The 15,452-nt window shown below is 50.7% G+C and overlaps 2 protein-coding genes across 3 annotated transcripts in view; one reads left to right on the top strand and one right to left on the bottom strand.

Annotated features, from left to right (window-relative positions):
• Nucleotides 1-2,139, top strand: part of DHCR7 (7-dehydrocholesterol reductase) — a 45,331-nt gene extending 43,192 nt beyond the window's left edge. Inside the window, exon 8 of the mRNA XM_063946396.1 lies at nucleotides 1,255-2,139. Coding sequence (XP_063802466.1) covers nucleotides 1,255-1,719 — 465 coding nt within the window. The 3' untranslated portion in view covers nucleotides 1,720-2,139. The remainder of the gene's footprint in view (nucleotides 1-1,254) is intronic.
• The window catches only part of PTH (parathyroid hormone), a 321,523-nt gene that overhangs the window by 278,865 nt on the left and 27,206 nt on the right, over nucleotides 1-15,452 (bottom strand). The window contains exons 1-2 of one of the 2 annotated variants that reach the window (XM_063946398.1): nucleotides 10,343-10,475; nucleotides 9,092-9,230 (exon numbers count right to left, since the gene is read on the bottom strand). The gene's annotated coding sequence lies outside the window, so the exon portion shown is untranslated. Of the gene's footprint in view, nucleotides 1-9,091; nucleotides 9,231-10,342; nucleotides 10,476-15,452 lie in introns of those variants that run through there. The other variant, XM_063946397.1, reaches the window with a different exon arrangement.

Here is a 15,452-nt window from a genome sequence, read left to right as displayed (position 1 = left end):
GCACAGTGAGGCTGATGCAAAGCTGAACGTACATATCCCAGGTCCCTCCGGAGGTGCGAGCAACGATCTGCGTAAGTTCTACTGCGGGGCTAGTCACAGTGGTTTGGGGGCCTCTACCTGCTAGAAGAGGTTGCGCGGTACAACACACAGCTAATTGAATCCCAGAGCGGGCATAATATCATAATGACATTCCTTACATTAGTATTTTAACGAGCCCCAATTCTCTGACTTAAGTCATTAATAATAATCTTACTCCACGACGCTCCCATTACGTTTTCAGTCTGGTTCCAACACGGAGCTATAGGGCCAGAATGAATTAGCTGTGTGCAATGTTTCCCAGTGTACATTTCTGGCTATTATGGGACAAATGTACTTGGAGAGTAATAAAGTGGAGAGAGATAAGGTACCAGTCAATCAGCTCCTAACTGCCATGTTACAGGCTGTGCTTGAAAAATGACAGTTAGGAGCTGATTAGTTGGGTCTTTATCTCTGACTACTTTATCACTCTCCAAAGCTTAGAACATAGGGGGTCATTCCGAGTTGATCGCACGCTGCCGATTTGTGCTGCGATCAGGTCTCTACTGCGCATGCACCGCAATGCGCACGCGCGTCGTACGGGTACAATGCAGATCGTTGCTGAGCTATGGATTTGACGAACAATCCATTCGCACAGCCGATCGCAAGAAGATTGACAGGAAGAGGGCGTTTGTGGGTGTCAACTAACTGTTTTCTGGGAGTGGTAGGGAAAACGCAGGCGTGTCTGGGCGTTTGGAGGGCGGGTGTGTGACGTCAATTCCGGCACCAAAAAGACTGCAGTGATCGCAAGGGCTGAGTACGTTCAGACCTACTCTGAAACTGCATAAAATGTTTTTGCAGAACTCGGCTGCACACGCGTTCGCACACTTGCAAAGCGAAAATACACTCCCCCGTGGGCGGCGACTATGCGTTTGCACGGCTGCTAAAAACAGCTAGCGAGCGATCAACTCGGAATGAGGGCCATAGACTCCTATATAAGGAAATCCTTTTTTATTTTCTGTGGGACACAAGGAAAATCAACATTGCTACCCGCCCCAATATCCCATGTAGTATTATCGTGCATTGCGTCCTCACAGGTAACTGAATAAGCCCCATACCACAGAGGCCTCCAGCAAATATCATGCTGTACAATTTTATAGAAGTTCTGTCAAACTATGGAAACTTTGACCTATTATAGTATGTTATTTGGCCATAATGTGTATTTTTGTGTCATTGCAGGGTCTCTATTTGGTATATAACCCAGTGCACCTCTCTACTGCAGCCGCAGTAGGAATCCTTATACTAGGTCTGATCGGATACTATATCTTCAGGATGACCAACCATCAAAAAGATCTGTTTAGACGCACCAGTGGTAACTGTGAGATATGGGGCAAGAAGCCCAAATATATCGAATGTTCTTACACGTCGGTGGATGGAAAGAGGCACAGCAGCAAACTAATGACTTCTGGGTTCTGGGGGGTTGCCCGGCACCTAAACTACACTGGAGATTTGATGGGATCTCTGTCTTATTGCCTGGCGTGTGGATTTCAGCACCTGCTGCCTTACTTCTATATTATTTACATGACCATCTTGCTGGTTCACCGCTGCATACGTGACGAACATAGATGCTCTAGCAAGTACGGGAAAGACTGGAAGTTTTACATGGATGCAGTCCCCTACAGATTACTGCCAGGCGTGTTTTAGGAGCCACAAGGCGTCTCGGGGTTGTTTGTCGGAACTGTGACCAATAAAGTTTCATTTTTAGGAAACAAGTGATTTTTTTATCCTCACTTGGAGAATTGTATTATAAATAAGGCACAGTACTATGGAGACAAGTTGTAGAACACGTTGCTTTACCGGATCTACAATTTCAGCAATTCCCGGGTCAGTCTCTGAACTTTGCAAAGTAAGAAAGCCACCTCTGGGAGTAAGGGCTTTACGGCGACCTATGGCTTTCCTGGAAACAGCCTCTGCCATACTGATGTCTTTTATATTATTATTACTGTCCGTCCCATGAGATCGGACCTTTTGAGGTCATTTGTTGTGTCACATAAGCCTCCTGTACGGTTAACTTTCTCCACATCTGATCTGGGATTTCTCCTGAATAAAAATGTCCAAAGTTTATTCTGTGTTGTCCTGACCACTGGCAGTAACTGAGATGTTTGGTAGGAGTTTCTGAGAGGTGGTGGTTTTAACAATGACAGATTTATAACGGGGTCTTAGGGGATGCTTCAAGTGCACGCAAGCTGCCGATGGTGCATTTATCTGCCAGTGATGCTCCTCCACAGGTTGCGAGCAGAATCAGCCTTCTGTGATAACACGCATAGCTGACAGCTTCCTGCACGTAACTGAATCTGCCTCTGTAGCTGAAATGGCAAACACTAGGGGGGTCATTCCGAGTTGATCGCACAAAGCTACAGCCCGTGCGATCAACTAGACGCCGCCTATGGGGAGGCATTTTTTGCATAGCAAGACTGTAAACGCTTGTGCAGCCCTGCTATGCAAAAATAAGAATTTACTTACCGATAATTCTATTTCTCATAGTCCGTAGTGGATGCTGGGAACTCCGAAAGGACCATGGGGAATAGCGGCTCCGCAGGAGACTGGGCACAAAAGTAAAAGCTTTAGGACTACCTGGTGTGCACTGGCTCCTCAGCCCTATGACCCTCCTCCAAGCCTCAGTTAGGATACTGTGCCCGGACGAGCGTACACAATAAGGAAGGATTTTGAATCCCGGGTAAGACTCATACCAGCCACACCAATCACACCGTACAACTTGTGATCTGAACCCAGTTAACAGCATGATAACAGAGGAGCCTCTGAAGAGATGGCTCACAACAATAATAACCCGATTTTTGTAACAATAACTATGTACAAGTATTGCAGACAATCCGCACTTGGGATGGGCGCCCAGCATCCACTACGGACTATGAGAAATAGAATTATCGGTAAGTAAATTCTTATTTTCTCTGACGTCCTAGTGGATGCTGGGAACTCCGAAAGGACCATGGGGATTATACCAAAGCTCCCAAACGGGCGGGAGAGTGCGGATGACTCTGCAGCACCGAAAGGGGAGAACTCCAGGTCCTCCTCAGCCAGGGTATCAAATTTGTAGAATTTAGCAAACGTGTTTGCCCCTGACCAAGTAGCTGCTCGGCAAAGTTGTAAAGCCGAGACCCCTCGGGCAGCCGCCCAAGATGAGCCCACTTTCCGTGTGGAATGGGCTTTTACAGATTTTGGCTGTGGCAGGCCTGCCACAGAATGTGCAAGCTGAATTGTACTACAAATCCAACGAGCAATAGTCTGCTTAGAAGCAGGAGCACCCAGCTTGTTGGGTGCATACAGGATAAACAGCGAGTCAGATTTTCTGACTCCAGCCGTCCTGGAAACATATATTTTCAGGGCCCTGACTACGTCCAGCAACTTGGAATCCTCCAAGTCCCTAGTAGCCGCAGGTACCACAATAGGCTGGTTTAAGTGAAACGCTGAAACCACCTTAGGGAGAAACTGAGGACGAGTCCTCAATTCTGCCCTGTCCGTATGAAAAATTAGGTAAGGGCTTTTATAGGATAAAGCCGCCAATTCTGAGACACGCCTGGCTGAAGCCAGGGCTAACAGCATTACCACTTTCCATGTGAGATATTTTAAGTCCACAGTGGTGAGTGGTTCAAACCAATGTGATTTTAGGAACCCCAAAACTACATTGAGATCCCAAGGTGCCACTGGAGGCACAAAAGGAGGCTGTATATGCAGTACCCCCTTGACAAACGTCTGAACTTCAGGAACTGAAGCTAGTTCTTTCTGGAAGAATATCGACAGGGCCGAAATTTGAACCTTAATGGACCCTAATTTTAGGCCCATAGACAGTCCTGTTTGCAGGAAATGCAGGAAACGACCCAGTTGAAATTCCTCTGTAGGGGCCTTCCTGGCCTCACACCACGCAACATATTTACGCCAAATACGGTGATAATGTTGCACAGTTACATCCTTCCTGGCTTTGATCAGGGTAGGGATGACTTCATCCGGAATGCCTTTTTCCTTCAGGATCCGGCGTTCAACCGGCATGCCGTCAAACGCAGCCGCGGTAAGTCTTGGAACAGACAGGGTCCCTGCTGGAGCAGGTCCTTTCTTAGAGGTAGAGGCCACGGGTCCTCCGTGAGCATCTCTTGAAGTTCCGGGTACCAAGTCCTTCTTGGCCAATCCGGAGCCACGAGTATAGTCCTTACTCCTCTCCTTCTTATGATTCTCAGTACCTTGGGTATGAGAGGCAGAGGAGGGAACACATACACTGACTGGTACACCCACGGTGTTACCAGAGCGTCCACAGCTATTGCCTGAGGGTCCCTTGACCTGGCGCAATATCTGTCCAGTTTTTTGTTGAGGCGGGACGCCATCATGTCCACCTTTGGTTTTTCCCAACGGTTCACAATCATGTGGAAGACTTCTGGGTGAAGTCCCCACTCCCCCGGGTGGAGGTTGTGTCTGCTGAGGAAGTCTGCTTCCCAGTTGTCCACTCCCGGAATGAACACTGCTGACAGTGCTATCACATGATTTTCCGCCCAGCGAAGAATCCTTGCAACTTCCGTCATTGCCCTCCTGCTTCTTGTGCCGCCCTGTCTGTTTACGTGGGCGACTGCCGTGATGTTGTCCGACTGGATCAACACCGGCTGACCCTGAAGCAGAGGCCTTGCCTGACATAGGGCATTGTAAATGGCCCTTAGTTCCAGGATATTTATGTGAAGTGACATTTCCATGCTTGAACACAAGCCCTGGAAATTTCTTCCCTGTGTGACTGCTCCCCAGCCTCTCAGGCTGGCATCCGTGGTCACCAGGACCCAGTCCTGAATGCCGAATCTGCGGCCCTCTAGAAGATGAGCACTCTGCAACCACCACAGGAGAGACACCCTTGTCCTTGGAGACAGGGTTATCCGCTGATGCATTTGAAGATGCGATCCGGACCATTTGTCCAGCAGATCTCACTGAAAAGTTCTTGCGTGGAATCTGCCGAATGGAATCGCTTCGTAAGAAGCCACCATTTTTCCCAGGACCCTTGTGCATTGATGCACTGACACTTGGCCTGGTTTTAGGAGGTTCCTGACTAGGTCGGATAACTCCCTGGCTTTCTCCTCCGGGAGAAACACCTTTTTCTGGACTGTGTCCAGAATCATCCCTAGGAACAGCAGACGTGTCGTCGGAATCAGCTGCGATTTTGGAATATTTAGAATCCACCCGTGCTGTCGTAGTACTACTTGAGATAGTGCTACTCCGACCTCTAACTGTTCCCTGGACCTTGCCCTTATCAGGAGATCGTCCAAGTAAGGGATAATTAAGACGCCTTTTCTTCGAAGAAGAATCATCATTTCGGCCATTACCTTGGTAAAGACCCGGGGTGCCGTGGACAATCCAAACGGCAGCGTCTGAAACTGATAGTGACAGTTCTGTACCACAAACCTGAGGTACCCTTGGTGAGAAGGGCAAATTGGGACATGGAGGTAAGCATCCTTGATGTCCAGAGACACCATATAGTCCCCTTCTTCCAGGTTCGCTATCACTGCTCTGAGTGACTCCATCTTGAATTTGAACCTTTGTATGTAAGTGTTCAAGGATTTCAGATTTAAAATAGGTCTCACCGAGCCGTCCGGCTTCGGTACCACAAACAGCGTGGAATAATACCCCTTTCCCTGTTGTAGGAGGGGTACCTTGATTATCACCTGCTGGGAATACAGCTTGTGAATGGCTTCCAATACCGCCTCCCTGTCGGAGGGAGACGTTGGTAAAGCAGACTTCAGGAACCGGCGAGGGGGAGACGTCTCGAATTCCAATTTGTACCCCTGAGATACTACCTGCAGGATCCAGGGGTCCACTTGCGAGTGAGCCCACTGCGCGCTGAAATTCTTGAGACGGGCCCCCACCGTGCCTGAGTCCGCTTGTAAGGCCCCAGCGTCATGCTGAGGACTTGGCAGAAGCGGGGGAGGGCTTCTGTTCCTGGGAAGAGGCTGCCTGCTGCAGTCTTTTTCCCCTTCCTCTGCCCCGGGGCAGAGATGAGTGGCCTTCTGCCCGCTTGCCCTTATGGGGACGAAAGGACTGAGCCTGAAAAGACGGTGTCTTTTTCTGCTGAGAGGTGACCTGGGGTAAAAAGGTGGATTTCCCAGCCGTTGCCGTGGCCACCAGGTCCGATAGACCGACCCCAAATAACTCCTCCCCTTTATACGGCAATACTTCCATATGCCGTTTGGAATCCGCATCACCTGACCACTGTCGCGTCCATAACCCTCTTCTGGCAGAAATGGACAGCGCACTTACTCTTGATGCCAGAGTGCAAATATCCCTCTGTGCATCTCACATATATAGAAATGCATCCTTTAAATGCTCTATAGCAGGCATTCCCAACCACGGTCCTCAAGGCACACCAACAGTGCTGGTTTTAGTGATATCCAGGCTTCAGCACAGGTGACTTTATTAGTAGCTCAGTTATTTTGATGTAACCATCTGTGCTGCAGCCTGGATATCACTAAAACCTGCACTGTTGGTGTGCCTTGAGGACCGTGGTTGGGAATGCCTGCTCTATAGTCAATAATATACTGTCCCTGTCCAGGGTATCAATATTTTCAGTCAGGGAATCCGACCAAGCCACCCCAGCACTGCACATCCAGGCTGAGGCGATTGCTGGTCGCAGTATAATACCAGTATGTGTGTATATACTTTTTAGGATATTTTCCAGCTTCCTATCAGCTGGTTCCTTGAGGGCGGCCGTATCAGGAGACGGTAACGCCACTTGTTTTGATAAGCGTGTGAGCGCCTTATCTACCCTAGGGGGTGTTTCCCAACGCGCCCTAACCTCTGGCGGGAAAGGGTATAATGCCAATAATTTTTTAGAAATTAGCAGTTTTTTATCGGGGGAAACCCACGCTTCATCACACACCTCATTTAATTCATCTGATTCAGGAAAAACTACGGGTAGTTTATTCACACCCCACATAATACCCTTTTTTGTGGTACTTGTAGTATCAGAAATGTTCAAAACCTCCTTCATTGCCGTGATCATGTAACGTGTGGCCCTACTGGAAAATAAGTTTGTTTCCTCACCGTCGACACTGGAGTCAGTGTCCGTGTCTGGGTCTGTGTCGACCATCTGAGGTAACGGGCGCTTTAGAGCCACTGACGGTGTTTGAGACGCCTGTACAGGTAATAACTGATTTGCCGGCTGTCTCATGTCGTCAACAGTCTTTTGTAAAGTGCTGACACTATCACGTAATTCCTTCCATAAGACCATCCAGTCAGGTGTCGACTCCCTAGGGGGTGACATCACTATTACAGGCAATTGCTCCGCCTCCATACCATTTTCCTCCTCATACATGTCGACACAACGTACCGACACACAGCACACACACAGGGAATGCTCTGATAGAGGACAGGACCCCACTAGCCCTTTGGGGAGACAGAGGGAGAGTTTGCCAGCACACACCAGAGCGCTATATATATATATATACACGGATAACCTTATATAAGTGTTTTTCCCTTATATAGCTGCTGTATAGATTTATCTGCCAAATTAGTGCCCCCCCTCTCTTGTTTTACCCTGTTTCTGTAGTGCAGGACTGCAGGGGAGAGTCAGGGAGCTTCCCTCCAACGGAGCTGTGAGGGAAAATGGCGCCAGTGTGCTGAGGAGATAGGCTCCGCCCCCTTCTCTGCGGCCTTTCTCCCGCTTTTTTAAGGAAAAATTGGCAGGGGTTAAATGCATCCATATAGCCCAGGAGCTATATGTGATGTATTTTTTGCCATCTAAGGTGTTTTTATTGCGTCTCAGGGCGCCCCCCCCCCAGCGCCCTGCACCCTCAGTGACCGGAGTGTGAAGTGTGCTGAGAGCAATGGCGCACAGCTGCGGTGCTGTGCGCTACCTTATTGAAGACAGGACGTCTTCTGCCGCCGATTTTCCGGACCTCTTCAGTCTTCTGGCTCTGTAAGGGGGCCGGCGGCGCGGCTCTGGGACCCATCCATGGCTGGGCCTGTGATCGTCCCTCTGGAGCTAATGTCCAGTAGCCTAAGAAGCCCAATCCACTCTGCACGCAGGTGAGTTCGCTTCTTCTCCCCTTAGTCCCTCGGTGCAGTGAACCTGTTGCCAGCAGGATTCACTGAAAATAAAAAACCTATACTTAAACTTTTTCACTAAGCAGCTCAGGAGAGCCACCTAGTGTGCACCCTTCTCGTTCGGGCACAAAAATCTAACTGAGGCTTGGAGGAGGGTCATAGGGGGAGGAGCCAGTGCACACCAGGTAGTCCTAAAGCTTTTACTTTTGTGCCCAGTCTCCTGCGGAGCCGCTATTCCCCATGGTCCTTTCGAAGTTCCCAGCATCCACTAGGACGTCAGAGAAAAAAGTTTTGAGCAAAAGAAGACCAGGGTCAGACTTACTTACCCTGTGCGACGAAGGTCCTGGAATTGACGTCAGACATCCACCCTCCTAACGCCTGGACACACCTGCATTCGCCTCACCATGCCTTGAAAACGGTCAGCTGATGCCCCGGAACGCCTCCCGCCTGTCAGTCTTCTTGCGATCGCCACTGAGATCACTTTTTCCATTGGCTTCGCTGTCCGGTTACAGCCGTCACCGGGCAGCGACGCGCAATGCGGCCACCGCGCAGTTCCAACCCGTTCGCACCTCTGCGACAAACTGCAGCGTGCGAACGGGTCAGAATGACCCCCTAGATACAGCATGTAAACTATTGCACTACCTGCAGTGTGCTTGCTATAGTGCTTGCTTATATGTGACTGAATAGGACACAAGACGGATTAATGTTACAAAAAATGTTATTTAACTCTGACAAAACTTGTAGATGCATTAGAGGGCAGGTAAAGCCAATATCATACATGGATATATATGAATGGCTGGCTGTTGCGCAGATGAATATTATACACAGAAATACTGAAGCCTTTATACTTTAAAAGTAATCCTTATCTTTCTCTCCTCTGCAACTAGTGCAATGTAAGGAGAGATGCAATCTCTTACTAAGCATTGTTTAGGGGACACAAGTAAAAGGAGGGGACAAGACAGTTTTCCGTTATTGTTCCCATACGTACTTTACCGCAGTGGTTCTCAAACTCGGTACTCAGGACTCCACACATTTCACGTTTTCCAGATCACCTAGTAGCTGTACTCATTACTCACTGACACATTTTAAAAGATCCACAGATGGAGCTGATTATTCCACTTGAGATTCTGTGAGGAGACATAGAAAACGTACAGTGTTTAGGGTTGCTGCGAACCATGGGCCTAATTCAGATCTGATCGCAGCAGCAAATGGGCAAAACCATGTGCACTGCAGGGGGGGCAGATATAACATGTGCAGAGAGAGTTACATTTTGGGTGGGTTATTTTGTTTCTGTGCAGGGTAAATACTGTCTGCTTTATGCTTACACTGCAATTTAGATTTCAGTTTGAACACCCCCCACCCAAATCTAACTCTCTCTGCACTTGTTACATCCGCCCCACCTGCAGTGCACATGGGGCCTAATTCAGACCTGGTCGCACGCATGCGTTTTTTTGCACTGCTGCGACCAGGCAATCGCCGACTACAGGGGAGAGGGGTAATCGCTGGGCAGCGGTGCGATCGGCTGTGCAGGGAGCTGCACAAACAAAAGTTTGTGTAGTTTCTGCACAGCCAGGACTTACTCAGCCGCTGCAACGATCCGAGCCGGTGGCGATGTCAGGAACCCTCCTCCCAAACAGCTGGGCACGCCTGTGTTTTTCCGTACACTCCCTGGTAACGGTGAGTTGCCGCCCACGAACGCCTTCTGCCTGTCAATCTTCTTGCGATCGCCGGTGCGATCGCTTTCTTTGGTAGCTCTGTCGCTGCCCGGCAATCCCTGTTGCCGGCGACCGACTCGCCTACGATCGGCTGCAAAAAAGGCAGAGTGCGATTGTGTCGGAATGACCCCCATGGTTTTGGCCATTAGCTAACAAATTTGCTGCTGCGATCAGATCTGAATTAGGCTCCATGTTTGAGAACCTGTGCGTACTTTACCATAAGAAGTACAGCATCAGTAACTGATCATACAATCTAATCAGCTACTTTCCCAGGGAACAGAGAAAATTATTTTAGTTGTAAAAGTTTCATCCCTGATATGTATGCTGAACTGTGCACAAAACTCCTTAGTGTAATCTAACGTTGGTATAGTAGTGTGTAATATACAAACTGAATGACATTGTGACACCCGTGCAATATGCTTCCCCTGACGGGAGGTGGTGGTAATGAAAATATATATAGATATATATCATTTATTTATTTTTTTAAACCTTTTATTTACCTCTGTAAATATTTATTTCCTTACTTTGGGCCACAGAGGTTTCCGGGAGCAAACTCAAAGTCTACTTTGCCCCTCATCACTGGTGATCAGATGGAGATGTGTCTCCCCAGTCCTAATATGGCCCACACCGTGTGGAGGATGTTTGATGTGCTTTAGGGATACCCTGGAACCAGAGGAACAAAGATCTTTAGCGATGGTCCAATTCCAAAAGCAGCATGCTAACTCTTGGTTGCAATTCCAGCACGGCACCTTCCTACACCCTAATACAGAGGTTGTCAAACGTGGTCCTCAACACACCCCAACGGTCCAGGTTTTAAGTATATCCATGCTTGTCCACAGGTGACTTAATTAGTACCTCAGTCAATTTGATTTAACCATCTTTGCTGAGCCTTGTATATACTTAAAACCTGCCCTGTTGGGGTGCCTTGAGGACCGTGTTTGAGAACCTCTGCCCTAATATATAGAATGGAAACTGCTCAATCAATCTTGTAATACCCCCAGGTGCTGAAAGGGAGGGGTTATTCTAGACAAGAAACAAACGGGGGTTTTCCTCAGCACACCAATGGGTATCAGTAACAAGATTTGCACTCTATATGGTAACAGGAAATGCAGAGATCTTTGTCACATATATTTGCAAAGATATGGGGGTAAATGTAATAGGATCCGAGTTTGCAGAGGTCTGATATTGCCTGTATTTTTAAAGCGTCAATCATTTACAAAGTAAAATCAACCTGGTTTTGCCTTGTAAATGATTGGTGCTTTAAAAATACGGGCAATCTTGGACGAAATCCCGGACCTCTGAAAACTCGGACCCTACTGCATTTCCCTCCATGGTCTTCACTGAGAAGGCCAGCATTACGTCGTATCTGATACCTCTTTTATACTTACTGAGGCGGGTCACACCCGGGAGCCTGACACGGGTGCTTCCCGGCTGCAACCCGCCTCAGGCCCCTCGCCAGCGCTGTTTCTAACCCAGCATATTGACGTGGCAGGGGTGGCGCTTAAAGATCACATGATCTCCACATGATGCAACCCGTTTCCCGTTCACTCTGTGTGGACGGGCGGTCCACAAAGAGTGAACGGGAAACGGGTTGCATCGGCCTGGCTTCCCGTTTACACAACACAGCGAGTCGGGTTTAACCTGAGTTCAAACCTGCAAGCTACCCGAGTTGGAATACCGGGTCACTCGACTTGCGCGCTCATGTGCAATAACCTGTGTTAAAAGCTGGCAGTGTAAAAGGGGTATGGGATATATTGTACCACATCACCCGCAGTGAAAATGCCATTTTGTTACCATAAGTGCACATGGAAGCCTTATGGCAGGGGTGGCCAAACAGTCGATCGCGATCGACTGGTCGATCGCGGACATGCGACCAGTCGATCGCGATCCGCCGCCCAGCCACCCGAAGCCGCGCCTTTCCTGCCTGCCGCTCTGCCTCCTCAGTCTGGTCTGCGGCAGTGACGGCAGCGTGTATAGCTCAAATCAGGTGCCGGTTCGTTAGCCAATGAGAGCTCGCGGACCGGCACCTGATTTGAGCCATACACGCTGCCGTCACCGCCGGAGATCAGACTGAGGAGGCAGAGCGGCAGACAGGAGAAGCGCGCGCTGCGCTCTCCACACACAGCACGGTGAGCTCTTCTATGGGGGCATATCTGGCACTGTGGGGGCACATAGCTCAGTGGGGGCATATCTGGCACTGTGGGGTCATATGTGGCACTGGGGGCATATCTGGCTCTGCGGGCACATGGCACTGTGGGCGCATATCTGGCCCTGTGGGGGCATATCTGGCACTGTGGGCACATGGCACTGAGGGCATATCTGGCACTGGGCACATGGCACTGTGGGGGCAAATCTGGCACTGTGGGGGCATATCTGGCACTGGGGGCATATCTGGCTCTGTGGGCACATGGCACTGTGGGGGCATATCTGGCGCTGTGGGGGCATATCTGTAATCTGGCACTGTGGGGGCATATCTGGCACTGTGGGGTCATATGTGGCACTGTGGGGGCATATCTGGCTCTGCGGGCACATGGCACTGTGGGGGCATATCTGGCACTGTGGGGGCATATCTGTAATCTGGCGCTGTGGGGGCATATCTGTATCTGGCACTGTGGGGGCTTATCTGGCACTGTGGGGGCATATCTGGCACTGGGGGCATATCTGGCACTGTGGGGGCATATGTGGCACTGCGGGCACATGGCACTGTGGGGGCATATCTGTAATCTGGCGCTGTGGGGGCATATCTGTAATCTGGCACTGTGGGGGCATATCTGGCACTGTGGGGTCATATGTGGCACTGGGGGCATATCTGGCTCTGCGGGCACATGGCACTGTGGGGGCATATCTGGCACTGTGGGGGCATATCTGTAATCTGGCACTGTGGGGGCATATCTGGCACTGTGGGCACATGGCACTGTGGGGGCATATCTGTATCTGGCACTGTGGGGGCATATCTGGCACTGTGGGCACATGGCACTGTGGGGGCATGTGTATCTGGCACTGTGGGGGCATATCTGGCACTGTGGGCACATGGCACTGTGGGGGCATATCTGTATCTGGCACTGTGGGGGCATATCTGGCACTGTGGGCACATGTGTATCTGGCACTGTGGGGGCATGTGTTTGAGGTTTTTACCTGTGGGGGCCAATGTGTTATTTAGTGTGAGGCAGTCATTACATTCTGCGCAGCAAGGCTACGTCCCTTTTTTTAGTTAGACCACGCCCACTTTTTGTTATGTCACGCCCCTTTTTTTGCGCGCGCACCTACGGCGCGCGCTATTATTCCTCCTAGGTAGATCACAAAAGCTTTTTAGCTTTCACAGTAGATCACTGACTCCAAAAGTCTGGCCGCCCCTGCCTTATGGCTTAGGCGAGCCGAGATTATAAAAGGTGCAACATTACACATTTTTGCATGAGAATATCGGGCGCATTATCCTTGCTTATTCCAGATGATAATTTAGTTAAGAAATTATCGAAAATTGTTCAAAAGCTGTTTTTACTTTCACTAAATATTTAAAGTTTAATACATGTTATTTATATAGGTTTGTATGTAGATACAAGTGTTTCTTATTGCCATTGTATATAGGACCGAGAATATACATGAACATTCGCGGCAGAAGTCCTGGCTGTATATACCGTGTACACTTGTGTACTGTGAGTGCAAGCATCGCCGCCGATAGCTGCCTCGGAGCTCAGCAGCTCAGCCAAAATATCTGTTTCCCCTTGTTTTCCCCTACCCTTGTCTACCCCACCAGTGACCAAATTCAGCAAAGAAGCCCTCCTAAATTGGAGCTCTCCACGGTGCTTACCCCACGTTCGGGCCTGACGGTGGGCAGATCAGCGGCCCTTGCAGCCCTCGCTGCTCTGTGTGGCAGGGATGCAGACGTCGTGGACGCTGGCGTGGATGACCAAGCGGCCGGGGCCCCCCACAGGTGGCGACTGGTGGGCGGATCGGCGGCCCAGTAACGACGATCAGAGTGGAGGCAGAGGAACGATCCCCCCCTGGTGAAGTGGCGGTGGTCCCTGGTCGAGCTGCGGCCCTGCTTCGTCCCCTGCAGGCCGCGTCATCATCACCGTCCTTGTCCCCAGCCGACCCGGCAATCCCTCCCCCAGCGCCCCCCCCAGAAGAAGATCTGCTGGCGCAGCGGTGCAGGAAATGTCCCCGGGAGATACGTCAGGACTCAGTCAAGCGCCAACACGGCTAAGGCCCCCCCTAACCACGGCTACTTGCACGGAAGTAATGGACAAAGCAAGGGTGAGTCCCGGCCCAGCAACGGCCACCCATACCAGCAGTGCCTCCCCCAGAAAGTTCAAGGCCCCCCCCCTAGTTTTCCTGGTCAAGGCCCCTACGAGCCCAGGCCTAGCGCCGGCCCCACTGTGGTCCACCGTTGCAGCAGCGCTACCACCAGACATGACACCCTGACCTCCAGCAGTCCCAGCAATGGCCAACTCAGTCTAGGACGCCGCGTACCACAGCGTCCCAGCCCAGCTGCGGCCCCCCATCGCAACATCGCCACCCCCTCTATCACTACCACTCCTGCTCCCAGTAGCCCCAGCAGCAGCCCCCGTAAGGGTAACCACAGGGGTAGCACGGGAAGAGGCCCCCCGAGGAAGGCCCCAACGCAGCTGCGGCTTCCTGGCCCCACGGTGAATTGCCTGTAGCCCCCGGGAAAGCCATCCCAACAAGCCAAACATAGGAGCTGCCCCTGGAGGACAGGACAGGGACCCTCGAACATTACGATCTACCGCAGTCAGCACACGTGGCTCTGACACAGCCCACTCACGCGGCTCTGACGTGGTCCACTCAAGCGGCGGTGCCACGATGACCAACGACCTGGTCGACGGAGGCCCTCACGTCGGCCCTAGTAGAAGAACCTGTGCTCAGAAGAGAGGCTGTCGTGCAGGCGGCCTAGTGATGTGGCGGCGGCGAGGGCACGTCTGCACTTTCCGCGATCCTGCTCCCGAACGTGTGCTCACTGGCAAGCAAGTTCGATGAACTGTCCCTACTTCTGGGCAGCGCAAGGTTAGGCATTACAAGGTCGTCAGTCCTTTGCTTCACAAAGACGTGGCATGATGACCATATTGCGGACAACCCAATGTTTCTGCCGGCTTCGGTCTCTTCAGGGCAGATCGCACCAGAGTTCTCTCATGAAAAACGAAGGGTGGTGGCATCTGCTTCTACATCAACGACAGATGGTGCAAATCACGATCCTAGGCAAATCATGTAGCCCACACCTGGAGATACTAAGTATCAACTGCAACCCCTTTTATTCCACACGGGAATTTGCTTCAATTGTCCTTGTGGGAGTGTACATCCCCCCCCACCCCCTCACCTGCGTGAACGAAACCCTGCACCACCTGGCCATATGCATATCGGACATAGAACAAAAACACCCAGACACTCTGCTTAGAGTGCTGGGTGACTTCAACAGAACTAACCTGAGCAAGGAGCTACCTAAGTACAAACAACAAGTCACGTGTCCCACTAGGGAAGGGCGTACCTTTGACCACTGCTACGCTACCCTCAAGTCAGCCTTCCGGTCTATCCCCCGTGCTGCACTCGGCCTATCTGACCACTGCCTCGCCAACCTACTTCCTACCAATACACACAAGACTGTTAAGAAATGGACCAACG

The sequence above is a fragment of the Pseudophryne corroboree genome, chromosome 11, assembly GCF_028390025.1.
Source record: "Pseudophryne corroboree isolate aPseCor3 chromosome 11, aPseCor3.hap2, whole genome shotgun sequence".
Lineage (NCBI taxonomy): Eukaryota > Metazoa > Chordata > Amphibia > Anura > Myobatrachidae > Pseudophryne > Pseudophryne corroboree.
Note: the sequence above shows the minus strand (reverse complement) of the source record. Positions and strands in the feature narration are given on the sequence as shown.